Source organism: Ursus americanus, chromosome 7 (assembly GCF_024610735.1).
Source record: "Ursus americanus isolate L20-20 chromosome 7, mUrsAme1.1.p, whole genome shotgun sequence".
Classification (NCBI taxonomy): Eukaryota; Metazoa; Chordata; class Mammalia; order Carnivora; family Ursidae; genus Ursus; species Ursus americanus.
The window spans coordinates 55456602-55474490 of NC_142133.1; the positions used below are offsets into that span (position 1 = coordinate 55456602).

Genomic DNA, 17889 nt, shown 5'->3' on the forward strand with positions numbered 1-17889 from the left:
CCCTAGTAGTGTAGATCTTAGATTTGAACCCTGGCCATGGAGCTCCAGAGCCTGCTCTCGCCCTGCTCTTAGGAGTTGACAGTGTATGGAAACTGTCTGCTGTCGAGTTCAGCTGGATGTCCACTTAACCTAGAGCTAGTCAATGAAAACCTTTGTGGTGGAGACACCACTTAACAAGCGGAGTGATTTCTGTGCACATAAATGAGTCTGTGAACTTCACGGGGGTCAGATATAACTGTTTCTGCAAAACCTGTATATCTGCCTGAATTGGACATCTTCTGTGGAGAAATTAATGCATAATAAACAAACCAAAAGATAAACCAGCAAATAAACCATTCTTTCTAAAGAACATCAAGTAAACAGTTTAATTAGCAAGTTGTTCTTCACAGTCATGTAGAACGGAGACGGGAATCTCATGTAACTAATGGAGAGAGTAAAAATTTGCCTGCCTGTTTATCAGGCTGGAGTAACAGACCCAGATAAAAACGTCAAACAGTATTTCTCCCAAGATTGGTGCAGTTGGAAAGTGTTGTAGTAACACTGTCTTTCAGTGACTGTGGCTTGCTTATATCCTGAGAAACTTTATTCTTGAAAATCATAGACCCGCAGAAACATGGCTCTTGCCTGGAGAATTGTAAGTCATTTTGTTATTGAGAAGCAATCTTGATTTACAGCCGAGATGTGCAGCGGCAGATAAGGGGTCTCTGGATACAGCATCAGCGTGTATCTTAACTTGGTAGTTGCTACGGAAAGAGGACCTTGGGTTCACTCTGCAGTCCAGTCCTGAAGTAGACCCCTTTACATACTCTGCTTTGCTGGAAGGTTGTCACAGCACAACTTCATGTAAATTTCACCTAAACGCCATTCCTCCCCAAATCTTACAGTAACTGTTGTCTTTTCCTTTGTTTTGTGAGATGGCTCAAGCTTCCTCTGGCGTGTGGTCTTCTTCCGTGCAGTGCATCAGGAAACCTGATTATCAGACTACAGGTTTGTTCCTGTGGTCCTTAAGCTAGTTGCAGTAGCTCACTGCCAACTCTTGGAGACTTATTTTAAAAGAAAACTAAAAATGACTCAGGATGAGAACTCATGGCAGAGCTTGCTAGTAGAACCACACTTCACCTTCCAGTTCTTCGAAGGTGTTATAGCTATCTGCATTGTGGGTCTCTTGAGTGTCTTTTTTTTCTTTGTGTGTTTTAAAAGTCAATTTTAGAGCCATAAGGAACTTTTTAGGTCTTCTTTCTCATTGGTTGTCACGTTTCACAACTTCGAAAACTTCTGTCATAGAAAAGATGAGGTGACAGGGAAGTACTCAGTTTCTTAAACCTGACTCTCACATTTCCTGCTGAAAAGGAGGCACCGCATTTGTAATTTGCCCAAACTCACACATCTTATTTGTGGATCTGATTCCTCTGATTCGTGGCCCATTGCTTAGTTTTTCACACTAAAAAGCAGGATTTAATTACAGTTACTTCTAATTACTCATTTGCGGTATTGCTTGTAGCACCAGTTTTTAAAGTAGAATGTAAATGCAGATAACACTGATTAATTAGGTAGCAACTCAGGGGAAAATCTCATTTCTTCTAAATGGGGAAACTCATTCCTTTTCCAGCACACTGAAAGTATAGAGATTGATGAGCAGGGAAATTCATAGTAAGAAGAATAGAGTATTCTGTTTTGTTTCTATGAGAGCGACATTTTTTAAATTGTGCGAAATTTTGAAAGTGTGATTGGCACTGGGAAGACCCTCACCCCACTAGCTTTTCATGGCTCTCTGAAGTTACGTCTTACAAATTTTCTTTTCTTTCCTGTCTCCTTTTGACATGAGTTTTTTCTTTCCTGAGAGGTAGGAGAGGTGCTTTCTCCCCTTTACTTTCATCTTGAGTGGAGGACACCAGGGAAATCACTGATCTGGCTCCTTTTCCTGGCTCCCTGGAGTGCTGTAGCAGATCCCTTACCGCCACTTATTTACTCCACGCTGCACTGTGTTTATTGCCAGAATGAAGAGAGTCATTGTTACATCATTTATGGTAGTTACTTCTCAAAGATTAATCATGGATTGTTTAGCCACTCTTCAATATATTCAAGGTCTGTTGTGGCCTTGAGGCTGACTATACTGTTACACATTGAAGGGTAATAATGCTCAAAAATAAAAAAACAAACAACAAAGGACTTTTTATTTAATATATCTGCCATTTACTCTTCATTTCCAATCCTGTGTGTCTGTTCAGTGGGTTTAACTGCATGAATATTTATTTAGCACTCAATTTAGTTTAAATAGAAGATACAAAGACAGGGTTCCTGCCTTCAAGGAGCTTGTTACCCAGTGTGAAAATTAACTAGAGTGTTTATGTAGCAGCCAGACTACAAGGATTCACTCATTGAGCCAAGTGTGTGTGTATATGAATTCTGCTGGCAGTAAGGGATGGGGGTACAGCTGTGACTAGAAAAACTTAATCAGTTCCCAGGTCAATGAATAGCTGGCTTTGACTGTTTACTCTGTGAAATGCTCTAGATAGGGAGTATCGAGGCAAGATGCTCTGTGAGAGGACACTAATAGGACAGAGTAGCTCATATATCCTGCTTGATTTGGTGGGTTCCATAGAGGTTGTGAGGTTCATTTCACTTGGTATAATTAGGAAAAGAACAGTTCAACTGAGCCTCCAAGGCCGGCTAGGATTTTGCAAGCTATAGGAGAATGGAGGGTATATCGTATGAGGATGGTGTGAAAACAAAGGTGGTGTTGGCATACTAGACCTACTTGGGAAATAAGACTAGAGTGATATGCTGTGTTTGGGTGTAGTGGGAAATAAGATGTGAAAAGCAGATTGATGATAGTTTATGGAGAACTCTAAGTAGTAGCCCAAAGATTTAAGATTTAGACTTTATCCTGTGGACTGCAGGATTTTTTTTTTTTTTTTCTTACAGGTTAGTAGCATGGTCAGTGTACAGATTGAGAAGAGAGACTCTGGGGGTAAGAAGACCTGTTACACTTACAGCAGCCACAGTTGAGTGGCATGGAAGGCAGGGCTGACTGCATGAGATTTTAAGGTGGAAGGATAGGACTGAAACATGACTGGTAGGTTACTAGGGGAAAGGGAGCGGAACAGTGTACATCCAAATTGAGGTTATGGGGAGAATAGTTTTGCTGTACTGTGTTGATTTTAGGGGCTGATGTTTTCTTAACTTTTATTCAGCTGGGTTTTATGCCTACATAGCCTCAGTACCAGCAGCCACTAGAAAATTGTATTTTTAAATCAAGCCTTGTGAGAGAAAACCAGACCTTCAGAGAGCTTGAAGCATCTCGAAGTTGTAGAACTATCTCTAACAATAGGATTGTGGCTCTTGTTGGTAAGCATGATAAAAATAGAGAAATTATTGCCCATTAAATTCTTCACTTGGTTTAAAAACTATACCATGATTTATGTTTCCTTTTTCTGTTCTTACTCCAGAATGTTTTTTGAGCTTACCACAGACCTACTTTACATAAAGAAACTCTAGGTATGCTGCTATAATTTTTAATAAAGTAGGAGGGATGTAATCCAGAGGACTGGTACTGAGAATTCATTTCTGAGTTATGGGTACCTACTTTATTTTGAATCTTCCATCAGAGCTACATTGATAAACCAGGCTCTCAAAAGAAGAGCTGGATCCAGGTAAGAGAAAAGGAGACCTAGCAGGTTAGTCAGGAATTTCAGGTTAAGCCACTCTAACCTCACTGTCTGTTCACATTGGGGAACGTTTTCTCAGATATTTTCTTTCTTTTCTTTTCTTTTTCTTTTTTTTTTTTTTTTTAAAGATTTTTTATTTATTTATTTGACAGAGAGAGAGACAGCCAGCCAGATAGGGAGCACAAGCAGGGGGAGTGGGAGAGGAAGAAGCAGGCTCCCAGCGGAGGAGCCTGATGTGGGGCTCGATCCCAGAATGCCGGGATCATGCCCTGAGCCAAAGGCAGACGCTTAACGACTGTGCCACCCAAGCGCCCCCTCTCAGATATTTTCTTAAAATGAAAAGGGGATAGAATTTGGTTCTTTGGGTGTGAAAAAAAAAATCTTACTCTTTTTATGGATACAGCACAGATAGACACACAAACACACAATATCTGTGGCAAAACTAAACCTAGTCATATGTTGGAAACTCTTTTGGTACACCAATCAGGATATTTTAATCTTTTACTGTTTAGTTGCAGCAAGGAAATTTCTTTTTGATCCTGTTGAACACAAGGTCAAAGTTGATTTGTAACAATTTATGCAAATGTAAGTGTATACTTACCTGAAGCGTTGTTAATCATGAACACTTATGAAAAGATGGCTAAACAAATAAATAGACTTTAAGGTATTTTCATTAGATGATATATTTAGAGAGTCATTTTCTTATGTGCAGTCCTTAAGAATACTAATACTGCTATCATAATTAGTTTTTTCATTTATATTGGAATATCTGGAAGTCCATAGGATTATTAAATACTTCCTTTATACTTCTGTGTGGTACCAAGTGTGATTTGAGTGTTCCTCCCAAAACTAAAAATTGGTTACTAGTCCTGTGGTTTTACAAAAAACTGTTTTATAATTTTATATTGTAATTACTTAAAGTCAATTTCTTATCTTTTTAAGATCAGCCCTTGGATTTCATGGTCTTCTGGTAGTTTAAGATAGTAATTGGATTTCGATATTTCTTGGTACTCTGGTAGTTTGAGACAGTAGTTGACAGCTTGTTTAAGAATAACAGCTCTGGGAAGTGAGCCATGGATTACTGAAATACTGTTAATTCCATTTATTGTTTCTATAATATGAAATACAGTTTTGTAAATAATGTATTTTGAAAGGTACCACATATCAGATTAAAGGTAAATTGAAATTAGCTGTGAAATACTTTTACATATAGCATAGATGGACTTTCCCACTTCTGTGTGTTTAAAATAGAATGGAAGCAGGAAGGCTTGTGAATGAAGTACCCATAAGATGGGAATCTTATTTGTTTCCCATAGTCTAAGCTTAAATTTTTCTCTCTGGCCATAGGACGATTGTGTGTGCACATGTGTGCATGCATGTGTGTGGTAAAAAACACAGATTTACCCTTCTTAACAAATTTTTAAGTGTATAGTACAGTATCGTTAACTATAAACACAATGTTGTACGGCAGATCTCTAGAACTTTTTCATCTAGCATAATTAAAACTCTATACCCATTGAACAATAACTCCTCATTTCTCTTCCAGCTCCTGGCAATCACCATTCTACTTTTTGTTTCTGTGAGTGTTGACTACTTTCAGTACCTCACATAAGTGGAATTCCTCCTGTGATTGGCTTATTTCACTTTAGCATAACATCCTCAAGGGGCACCCATGTTGTAGCATATGACATGATTTTCTTCTCTTCCGTGGTTGAACAATATTCCACTGTATATATTCACCACATTTGTTTGTTTGTTCATCAGGGGACTTTCAGGTTGTTTCTACCTCTTGGCTATTGTGAATAATGCTGAAGTGAAGATAAGAGTGCAAATACCTCTGTGAGATCCTTATTTCAGTTCCTTTGGGCAAATAATCAGAAGTTGTATTGCTGGATCATATGGTAGCTCTATTTTTTTATTTTTTGAAGCACCTCTATTCTATTTTCCATAGCAACTGTATCATTTTACATTCTTAGCAACAGTTTTACAAGTATTCAGATTTCTCTACATTCTCACCAACACTTTTTTCTTTCTGTTTTTTCTTTTCTCTCCCTCCCTCTCTCTTTTTTCTTTTTCTTTCTCTTTTTCTCTTTCTTTCTTTCTTTCTTTTCCTTCTTTTCTTTCTTTCCTATTTTCTTTTCTTTCTTTCTCTTTCTCTTTTTCTCTTTTTCTCTCTCTCTCTCTTTCCTTCTTTCTTTGACTGTCCTAACAGGTGTAAGTTGATATCTCATTTTGGTTTTTGATTTGCATTTACCTGATGATTAATGATGTTGAACATTTTTCATGTGTCTGTGGGCTATTTGTTTGTATTCTTTGGAGAAATGTCTATTCAAGTCCTTTGCCCATTTTTTAATTGGGTGTTTTGTTTTGAGATGTTTTGCTTTTGAGACATAGGAGTTCCTTATATATTAAGGATATTAACCCCTTATCAGATGCATGGTTTACATATATTTTCTCCCATTCTGTAGATTGCCTTTTCACTGTTGATTGTTTTCATGGCTGTGCCAGCAGCTTTTAGTTTGATGTAGTCCCATTTGTCTGTTTTTGCCTTTGTTGCTTGTTCTTTCCGTGTCATATCCAAGAAGTCATTGCCAAGACCAATGTTACGAAGTTTTCTTTTAGAAGTTTTACAATTTCAGGTTTTGAGTTAAGTCTTTAATTCATTTTGAGTTGATTTTTGTGTATGGTGTGAGATAAGGGTCTGATTTCATTTTCAGCATGTGGATATCCAATTTTTTCCAGCACCATTTATTGGAGAGACTATTCTATCCCTATTCTGCAGTCTTGGTGCCCTTGTACAAAATCAGTTGACCATATATGTGTGGGTTTATTTCTGGGCTCTGTATTTTGTTCCATTGGCCTGTATGTTCGTGTTTATGCCAGTACCATTCTGTTGTAAGTACTGTAACTTTGTAGTATATGTTTTGAAATCAAGAAATGTGAGGTTTCCAGCTTGGTTCTTTTTTCTCAAGATTGTTTTGGATATTCAGAATCTTTTGTGGTTGTTTCATATGACTTTTAGGATTGTTTTTTCTATTTCTGCCAAAAATGCCACTGGGATTTCTATAAAGATTGCATTGAATCTATAGATCACTTTGGGTAGTAAGGAGACTTTAACAATATAAAGCCTTCCAGTCTCTGAATATGGGATATCTTTCCATTTATTTATGTCTTCTTTAATTTCTTTCAGCAATATTTGATAGTTGTTAGTGTATAAGTCTTTCACTTCCTTGCTTAAGTTTATTTCTAAGTCTTTTATTCTTTTGATGAGATTATAATTGAGATTTTCCATAATTTTCTTTTTGGATTATTCATTGCCCAGATATGTAAACACAACTAATTTTTGCATGTTGTTTTTATATCCTGCAACTTTGCTGAATTCATTTTTTAGTGCTTATAGTTGTCTTATGGAATCTTTTAGGGTTTTTTTGTTTTGTTTTGTTTTTGTTTTTTTTTACTCATAAGAGCACATCAACTGCAAACAGATAATTTTACTTATTCCTTTCCAGTTTGGATGCTTTTTGTTTCTTTTACTTATCTCTGTGGCAGAGAACATTTAATATGATCCAGGGCAGATAAAGAATCAAAAAAGATGAGAATTTTTCTGGGTATATCAATTCTTAAGTAAGAGCTACTTATTTTAAAGTAATGCCAATTACAAAATGGTTCTCCCATGTTTATTTTTTCTGATGAATATAATTTTAATTTTTTATAGTTGGTATTTTGATTGGTATTACATTAATTCAGGGATTAATTCATGAGACAGTTGCAATCTTTACCATAGTAAATTCTTCTGTTCAAAAGTGAAGTGTCAGGGTGCCAAGGTGGCTCAATCAGTCAAGTGTCTGACTCTTGATTTCAACTCAGAGCGTGATCTCAAGGTCATAAGATTGATCCCTGCGCCTGAGATTCTCTCTCTCCCTCTCCCCATCCCCTTCACATGCGCACACTCTCTCTTTTTAAAAAAAAAAAAAAGTGAGGTTTCTTTCCATTTTTTATCTCCCACAATATTTTATTTATGGCCTACAAATTTTAAAGCTTATCCTTAGATATATAATTTAATTTGATATATTCTAATTTGTTAACTTAAGGATTTTTAAAAATTGTTATTTTGTTTCTTTGCTTTCATGACACTGTGCTAGATACGGTGAGTTGCTAGATACGGTGAGTCCAGTAGCCAAGTATAGATTTGATGTTCTAGAAATAAGGGAATTACTTAAGGTTTGACTTTAAGCTATTACAGTTATTATAGTACAAATTTTATGTCCCCTCTAAGTTTCTTAAAGTCAAGGAAAGTCTTGTTCATTTCTGGACCTCTAGCTCTAGTCTCTAGAACATTCTCTTTTATATCATATTTGCTGCTCAGTGTATGGTGGTTGTTGAATATATTCTCAAGAGAGACCATATAAAGAGTAACCGTTCACCTTTATCCAAATTAAAGCATTAGATATTTTCACAAATGACATATATACACAAACGTACACTCACACAGGTATCTCTTCACAGAATTATAAGCTGGAAGGTATAACAAGTTGAGAAAACTTGCTTTTAAAACTTAAGAAATGATAATTAAAAGCATTTTTAATCTTAACTTGCTCTGTTCTTAGTTACTGTGCTAAATTACTATTGATAATGCAAAGACTTATTTCATTATAATGACATTTATCAAACCATATCATCTTATTAGGGTTATGAAGATGTTAAACATTTAGAAGAGAGACATAAAGATGACTAAAGGAAAATAAGAAAGCAAAGAAACAAAATAGGAAATAGGAAGCAAAGTAAGAAAACAAAGGGAAATTGAGGATGACTTGTAAATTTGTGTTTACTTCACAGGGGACAGAAAGGAAATAGGATACACAGTTTCCAAATAGACTAAGACTTAGTTCTCTGTTGGTTCTCTCCCAATACAGATAATCCTTAAATTTTCCCAGTTTGGTTTTGAAATAACCTCTGCTTCTTCAGTTTGAAGAGACATGTCAGCTGCCTTCATACAATGACTTGGAATTAGATGCATAAGCTGTTACACAGAGCAAAATGACAGTTCTGCCTCCCAACCATTAGTTCTGTTTTGACAGCTTCACCATATTCATCCAAACAACAATACTTGTATAATTATTTTATTGAATTTTTTAGTTATAATTTTATAAAAAAGTAAATGGATAGTTTATTAATTCAAAATGCTTATGTTAATGGAAGAAGAGTAGACTTTATAAATGTACCCAGTTTACACCAGTGAAATAATTAGGCATACCAAAATGGCAGTCAGTTAGGTATGCATTTGACTTAAGGTTATGTATTATTTTGTTGAAGAAAAAGTCAAGAATTTTATGAAATGTTAGAAATACAGTGATTGTCAGTTTGTATCTAAAAGGCAAGGAGGTATTAGGGATTCTGTGTTTTATTATAGTTTTCAGGGAAAGACCCCACCTCCTTGACATTCAAGTCTCTTCTTTTGTTCTTACACATATGACTAAATACAGCTGTTTACAGGAAAGCATTATATAACAAATAGAAATGCCTATAATCTGGTTCTGTTCTCTATTAAATAGAGGAACTAATCTCTTGTTTATTAATCCACTAAAACATTTGTGAAGCACCTATTACAGTTTGGACAACCTTTTTTACAAATGGATGGTAATTATTATATCAGCATAGGATACTATTTACTGTAATAACTAAACTAGAACATATGAGTGGCTTAACATAATAAAGTTTTATTTCAAGTTTATGTAGTTTAGTGCAGATGCTCAATGTGTTAGATGATTTCTTTCTACTAGTGACTCAGGGACCCGGACTTCATGCATTTCCTGGGGCCTCACAGTGTCATGTAGTTTGCTGATAAGGAAGTAAATAGCGGGACCAAGGACACATTGCTTTTGCTCACTTTGCATTGGCAAGAACTAGTCTCTTGGGCACATTAGTGTTCACCCTGAGGGAAATGTCTTTGACTAGATGATTGCCTCCCACCAATAACTTCTACACAATGGAAGGGAGAACACAGATTATTTGTGAATAGCTAGCCAGCTCTGTCACAATAGTAGTAATGTTGATAGTAGTAGTGTATTAGTTTCCTCTGGCTACTGAAACAGATTACCACCAACTTCGTGGCTTGAAAAGCACAAATTTATTCTCTTAAGAGTTGTGGAATTCTGAAATCCAAAGTGAATTTCACTGGGTCGAGATCCAAGTGTCTATAGGGCTGCATTCTCTGTGGAGACTCACAGGGGGAATGTTTTTCCTTGCCTTTCCCAGCTTCTAGAGCTCCATTCCCTGCACTCCTTAATTCTTGGCTTCTTCCTCCATCTTCAAAGCATAGCACTTGCTTCTTATCTTAAACTCAAGTCTCCCTCTGATTCCCTCTTACGAAGACACTTGTGATTACATTTAGATAATTCAGGATAATTTCCCCATCTCAGGATCCTTAATTTCATCACATTTGCAAAACCCTTTTTGCCATATAAGGTAATATCACAGGTTTTAGGGATTAGGATCTTTCTACCTTTGGGGCCATTACTCAGCCTGCTGTTGAACACTTAGTATGTATTATATTTATTCTGAGAACTTCTCAAGTCCTTGTATTTTTCTGCCTGTTTACTTGGTTTATTCATGATCTGCTCTGCTTGTAGGCTTGCCTGTTTTTCTCAATTAGGGTTTCTTTCTTTCCTCCTCGCCCGTCCTGCCTCCTGCCTGCCACTTTTTGGAAGATATATTCTTCACTTTAATGTCTAAAAATTTTATGAAAAATCCTAGACTCTCAGAATTGGAAAGAATTTTTAGAGATTATCTAGTCTAACCACCCTGGTCTACAGTATCCAATTAAGTGTGCTAGGATTTGGGGTGGGGGTACCTGTTTATTCTTTGGAGTGTGTTTCTCTGGAGCTTTGAAGAAAGTACTTTAAATCTCTTAGGCCGTTTTGGATTATTGCTGTATAGAAACTCTTTTCTTTTTTCCTGCCCAAATCTGGCTTTTTCAGTTACCTTTAAAAATTGAATTGTGGATTTTTTTCTTTGAATTCCTTTTCCCCACAAAAATGTTGACTTTAACCATTCTCATGATCACATAGAAAATGACTTCATAGGAAAAAGGAGGCACTTTGGATTAACACCATTTTCTGGGAAAGATGTAGTTGAAGACTTAAAGCCATTCGCAGGTTTTTGTAAAACAAAGGAGTAGCAAATAAGCAATTAATTGTATAAAATATGGTAATAACTGGTTGAAATTAAAGCAAAAACAGACATTCTTGATTTGGAGTCAACATACAGAGGAATTATGTCATATCATAGATTTATTTAGGCAACAATTTTGTGGATCACATACAAGTTGCTAGGGATACAAAGATGATTAAGGCATAATCCTGTCCTAGAGGATATAATATTCTAGTGAGAACGTAGAAATTCAGACATTGATGCAGTGTCGTGAGAGCTATGATACATGCAAAGATCACAGTAGAAGATGCAATGCTTAACCAGTTGTGAGTAACAGAAACCACAACTCAAGGTGGTTTAAACAATTCAGGGAATTTACTGATCATGTGCAGGTATATCTGAAGCTCACAGAAGCAGATGAGGCTTGCTACGGAGACTCAAGTGAGCCTTCTTCCTTCCCCTGTTTTCCTCTTTTTCCTCAATGCTTTCTGCAGATCAGCTTTATTCTAATGCTGGCTCCCTTTGAAGTTGTGCAGTGACTACCCCCAGAAAGAGAGCTGCTGTCCTCCAACCATCAAACTAAAGTCCTAATGTTCATTCTGACTAGATCAACTTTGATCTCATGTAACCCCTTCACTGGTTTGGGGAAAGTTCAATTGAGAGGGGAGGTGAAAGCAAAATTTAGAACTTTCAAAGTATTTAGTACATCCTTGAAAATTGGTGTTAGTCTTATTTGGCTTTATTATTTCTAATTAGATTATTTAAATTTATTATTTCTAATTGGATTTTTCTTAATATAATGAAAATCAGGAATTCTTAATGGTCTGAAGTAAACTCAGAAGAGGATCCTAGTTCAGTGATTTTCTTCTGAAGTTTTGGAAACCTAGAAATTTCCTGTTTTTCTTCCTTTGGAAATCTTTGACTTTGTACTCACTTGATTGCAGAAATTAAGAACCCGACATACTGTCTTTTCTCTGTTACTTCTTCCCTTGTAACTGGGGCAGTAGGGTGGGTTTTGTTTTTTTTTTAAAGATTTTATTTATTTATTCAACAGAGAGAGAGACAGCCAGCGAGAGAGGGAACACAAGCAGGGGAGTGGGAGAGGAAGAAGCAGGCTCATAGCGGAGGAGCCTGATGTGGGGCTTGATCCCGTAACACCGGGATCACGCCCTGAGCCGAAGGCAGACATTTAACCGCTTTGCCACCCAGGCGCCCCAGTAGGGTGGGGTTTTGACACAGGGTTCAAATGGTTCACGGCTAGGCTACTTTAAGTCTCAGCTACATTTAGAGTAGGAAAATGCCAAGGCAAGAAATGGCAGGACTTGACATAATGACCTGATACGATTTGAGCTTAACTTAGGAAACCTGTTTCTTACTTTGCTATCAATATACTTTTAGTTAGGCTATTCATAGTATATAATGCTTTAAAAACTGAATTAGTAATGCACAGCTACTTTCATTAGGATGTAAGTCCTTCCATTTGTTCTTTCTGCACGGTCTCTGGTTCACCACATTTGCATTCACTGCAGTTGTGTTTTTCTCTATCACAAGTGTTCTTTCAGGAGCCAGAGCATGTGACACGGCTATAGGATTGCTAGATCTTATTTTGAAGAATTTGGGCAAGAAGGGAGTAGGAGAGCGATTATTTACTAATAGTCCGACCAGGCTAAATAGAATCCCATTCTGCATCCCAGTGCAGTTGGAGCAAGGCCCTTGAATCCAAGAGAAGCCTGTGTATGTGGGCCATCTGGTAATCCAGTACTGCTGGAGGGTAGGCCTCTCAGCTCAGGAGCCTGGGGAGGTATGTTTGACACTCCTGGTGTATAAGGGTTCCTGCCCTAACTTAAAAAAGAATTACTTCCTTGTGCTCAAATTGTATTAAGTGTTATTTGGTAGTAAAAGAACAAAGCCATGTTATGTTTTCTAGTGAATTATATGATGATTATGTCCAAGGCATAATATTAAAAGCAAATGCTGCTATAGCCCTTACTCTGTACCAGGCACTGTTCTAAGCATTTTACATATATTAGCCCATTTAACTTTTCCAACAGCCGTATGAGATGGTTATGATTATTTTTGTCCCCATTTTGCAGAGGAAGAAATTGGCACAGAAAGGTCAAGTAAATTGCTCAAGCTCACACAGCTTATGAGGGACAGAGATAGTATTTGAATCTAGATAGTCTGGGATCAGCGTTCACGCTTTTAATCACTGTACTTTTGTCAAGATTGAAAATGTAATTAAATATAACATCAGTAACATTATTTATTATGTTTTGAAACAAGTTGACCTTTTGAAACTTACCCTACTGAATATTCAACATGCTTGTTTTTTATTCTAGGAGAAGACTTCGCAGTTGTACAGCAAGAAATTATTATGATGAAAGACTGTAAACACCCAAATATTGTTGCTTATTTTGGAAGCTATCTCAGGTACATTTTTTCCCATCACCTAATACATTTAACAAAATAAAATTAGCTCTAATCGCATGTTTTGTAATTTTCTTCATGCTTTGAAGATACAGAATACTTTCAGTGAATGAAATTTTTATTTCTGACCTGTTTATGTTAATTCTGTGACCAATATTGTAGTCTGTGATTTTTATCTTGTACTCTTGGGAATTCTGGATGTGGTTTCAGTGAGGAGGCTGACGAGTAAAAATTGACCTCCACGGTTACTCTTCCTGTGGTAGACTAGAGATCTAACCATGCCATCACACTGCCCCTTATTTCTGGACTTGGGTGGATTTAGAAAGTCAGGAGCACCTCTAACGGCTAGGGTTTTAGTGGAGACTTTTTCCTCCTTTTGTGCTTCTGGCCTCCAGGTACTGCGTCATCCCTTCCCTTCATTTTGTCCAAAGGACTAGGAACTGTAATTATTTCACTGATTCTTACTTTCCCAGATCGTAAAGTAAACTTAGACCGTGAATTTGCGGCCTCTTTGGTTTGGCAGGACCACGCCAGGTTCCCCAGGTCATAGTCCATAGGGGATGACCTCGAGGTCAAATCCTGTTTTTCCATTCACTTCTGTGTGCAGTTATAGCTGAATGCTGTGACCTAGTTGTTTTTAAGGTTCCTCCCCAAAGGAGGATTGGAAAATGTTTTCTTATGTATTAAAAAAAACTCTTCAACATTTTATTCTGCTTTACTGTGAGATATATAAGGAAGTAGCTTATTGCAGCTTCCATTGTCCTGTGATCCAGGTATAAAAAACCCCACTTCTGTCCTGATGCAGTCACAGCGTATATGGAAAAGACAGGGCAGTTCTGCTCTCTCTTCTACCCAGCTCGCAAAAAGCCAACCAGAACAACTCTTCTTGATTCTAACCACCCTTGAACAGTTTTGATTGCCCCACCTTCATTAAGATTGAAGAGTGGGTTTAATGGAGACTTCAGTTAACATAGGGACAGGAACTACTCCCAGGTCAATGACTGTTAACACATTTTGAATGGGTTCTATAACAGCCAATTTAAAACCACTTTAATGGTGAGTGGTTCAAACAGTTACCTTACACAGTTTCTGCATCAGTCTTTATTTTATGGACAGACCCAGCACAAGCAATTTTACTGTATTAGGTCAAAGAAACAGTCTCTCTCTTTCTCTTTTTTTTTTATTTACAAAGATTTTATGTATTAGAGAGAGAGAGAGTGGGAGAGACAGGGGAGAGAGAATCTGAAGCAAACTCTGTGCTGAGCAGATCCCAGCACAAGGCTTGACCCCTTGCGAGATCATGACCTGAGCCAAAACCAAAAGGTGGGTGCTCAACCGACTGAGTCACCCACCCAGGTGCCCCAGAAACAGTCTTTAAAATCCGTGAAGTTTGTGATAAAAATAATCGATTGTGCCAATGCATTAAAATCATCACTTCAAAGCAATTTTACTGGTACTGGTCCTAACAAAATGACCTACTTACACTCAATTGAGAAGCATCACGAAATGTTTTTCTCCCCCAAGGACAAACAGGTCTTTTATCTAAGAGTATTTCTCAAACATGGTCTGAGTCTTCTGAAACTATGGGACCATTCAAAGCTTAACCTATTATTCCGGGATAGCCCCATCCATTTATATGTTAACCTTGGTCTTTTTGCCATTGAGACAATAGCATATTCGGTAGTTAAGAGCTTGAGTACTGAGTCAGATTGTTTGGGTTGGTTGAGTCATGACTCCATCATTTATTAACTGAATGACTTGTAGCAAATTACTTAAACACTCTGACCCTCCATTTCCTCATCTATAAAATGGGGATGGTCATAGATACATGACATGATAACTATGAAGATAATGAGTAAATACATATAAAGTGTTAAGAACAGTGGTTAAAATATAATGCTTCATAAATACTAACCCCTATTACTACTACTTTTGCTACTATTACTATTTCTGCTTCTTAACTATTTTTAAGTGTTATCATATTAGTATCTCATTTGATCTTTTCAACAACACTGATACTACTCTGGTAGATACTATTTCCATTTTATAAATAAGATGCTTGATCAAGTGTTTATAGTCCAATTTCAAGTTACTGACAGATTCGAGTTCTAGTTTTTTCTGTACTATTGTGCTCATGGATCATATGACTTTTGACTTAGTCTTTCTCTTACTTGCCAAAGAGCTGGAAATAAACTGCCCCTGCCCCCCCACCCCCCACCCCCGGAAAAAACCCCTAACACTAAACTAAAACTGGACATTTGTCTGGGTTACTTAGGCGAGTCTTCCTACACAAGTTCGGCAGCAAAAAGTTTGTTCTTGTTACCCACTAAAATGTGAATTCCTCTTGAGTTTATATCCATTTTTGTTGATACATCTTGGTTTTGGCTTGGAGCAAAATAGTGCAACTCTTTAGTGACACACCCATTAACTTTTACTTCTAGACGTGCTACGAGAGAGCCAATTAAGTTATGCTTAACAAAAATTGTATTTACTTCTAGATTTCAGGAAATGTATTCTGACTATATTCTGAATATCCTTTTTAAAGTAAACTTTTTATTGGAGCATAATGTACATACAGAAAATCCACAATTTATGTTTTATGTATAGCTAGATGAATTTTTTAAAGGGTACTTTTAATCCAAATATAAGAATATGCAGAGCAAAATTGCCCAGAAACCAAAGTAAAACAGACAGAATGAGAGTCATTTTTTCAACAGAGCTATCTGTGGTAGTTTGGAGTTGCGTGATCTAACATAAGAAATCCTGGTTAAATAGATGATTTTATTCTGTAACCGGCATAGCTGATGAAAGTGATAGGAAAGCAAACAGTAGTATAACAGAGTAGCAATTAATCCTCTCTCTAGCTCTTCTTTTCTGTAGAGATTCTTCCCTTGTTTCCTAATTAAAGTCCAGACTCAGCCAAATTTAGAGTATGGACTACTAATGATTAGACTTGCAAGGTGTTAGAGCTGGAAGGAACTAAGTAAGGGGTCTTGTCACCAGGCCCATGCTTTTTACTGATGAGAAAATGGGGTGCCGGGTCAGTGACTTCTTTTTTTTTTTTTTTTTTAAAGATTTTATTTATTTATTTGACAGAGAGAGAGGCAGCCAGCGAGAGAGGGAACACAGGCAGGGGGAGGGGGAGAGGAAGAAGCAGGCTCATAGCGGAGGAGCCTGATGTGGGGCTCGATCCCATAACGCCGGGATCACGCCCTGAGCCGAAGGCAGACGCTTAACCGCTGTGCCACCCAGGCGCCCCATGGGTCAATGACTTCTTTAAAGGTCATCCAAAGATGGATGGATCTAAACCAGGCCCTGCAGATCCCTGGTTGGCTGTCTTTTTGGTGTACTTCCCAGCCTGGGAAGGCCAGATTTCATCTCAAAGGGAACATGGTTTCTTGGATTCCTTCTCATTACCAAATGATTTTACAAAAGACAATGAGCTTATTTTTTTGAACTTGATATAAACCCCCTAAAATATATACTGTTCTTAGCAACTTTCTTCCTTCTTATTGCCATTATAGCCTGTTATAACAAATTAAGACAAAAGAATCGAGGAAATTGAGTTAATGTGGTTTTACCATTAATACATTTCCCCTTCAGGAACTCAAACTTACTCTATGAATTTAATGAATAGATGACCAGCATATAATTAAGTTCAGAAGCCTCTTTTATAATAATGTAGCTATGCTCATTTCCTGAAGAAGTACTGAAACTGAGCTCCTGAAAAACAGAATGCCTTGTGTTAACTTTTTTTTTTTTTTTAAGATTTTATTTATTTGTCAGAGAGAGAGAGAGCACAAGCAGGGGGAGTGGCAGGCAGAAAGAGAAGCAGGCTTCCCACTGAGCAGGAAGCCTGATATAGGACTCAATCCCAGGACCCTGGGATCAAGCCAAAGGCAGACGCTTAACCGACCAAGCCACCCAGGCGTCCCCACTAGTGTTATTCTTAATAGGGCATTCCCTACTCCTCTCTTCAATATCATTAAAAGCCTATTGTCTTTTAAATGCTTAAGTACCTATACTGTACAAGAAGGACTGAATGGACAAAATTTCTCTCTGAAGTTTACAGAAGTAAATAGTCTTGGTTTGATTTATATTTTTTCTGTAGATTTGTGTGTATTTATAAAACAACAGATTTAAATCATCATAGACCTATTCTTTATTCCCAGTAGACCTTAACTATTGCTTCTTTTAAGTGAATAATGACTCTTCAGGTTCCTTCTAAGCATTCCTAGCCCAACATATCCTTTCAGAACAAATTAAGAAAATTGAGACAATTCTCTCCAGTTTGAACTCTTAAAGCTGCAGTTGAAAAACAACAAATGCTTCTCAAAAAATAAGCCAATAGATCAGAACTGTACGGTAAAAAATTTCATTTGGATCAGATATTTTATTATTATTATTTTTAAAGATTTTATTCATTTGAGAGAGACAGAGAACAAGCAGGGGAAAAGGCAGAAGGAGAGGGAAAGGCAGGTCCCCACTGAGCTGGCAGCCCAACGTGGGGCATGATCCCAGGACCCTGGGATTATGACCTGAGCTGAAGGCAGACGTTCAACCATCTGAGGGACCCAGGTGCCCCTGGATCAGATATTTTAAACCTTTGAAATCAAGAGTACTAGTTAGGGTGAGCATAATTTAT

General features: G+C 37.2%; 1 protein-coding gene across 3 annotated transcripts in view; it reads left to right on the top strand.

Moving 5' to 3' along the window:
- The window catches only part of MAP4K3 (mitogen-activated protein kinase kinase kinase kinase 3), a 181968-nt gene that overhangs the window by 82101 nt on the left and 81978 nt on the right, over nucleotides 1-17889 (top strand). For all 3 annotated transcript variants that reach the window (XR_006781710.2, XM_045809020.2, XM_045809021.2), the window contains exon 3: nucleotides 13157-13247. Coding sequence is in view for 2 of the 3 variants with exons in the window: in XM_045809020.2 (XP_045664976.2) it covers nucleotides 13157-13247 (91 nt within the window). In the remaining variant the exon portion in view is untranslated. The remainder of the gene's footprint in view (nucleotides 1-13156; nucleotides 13248-17889) is intronic.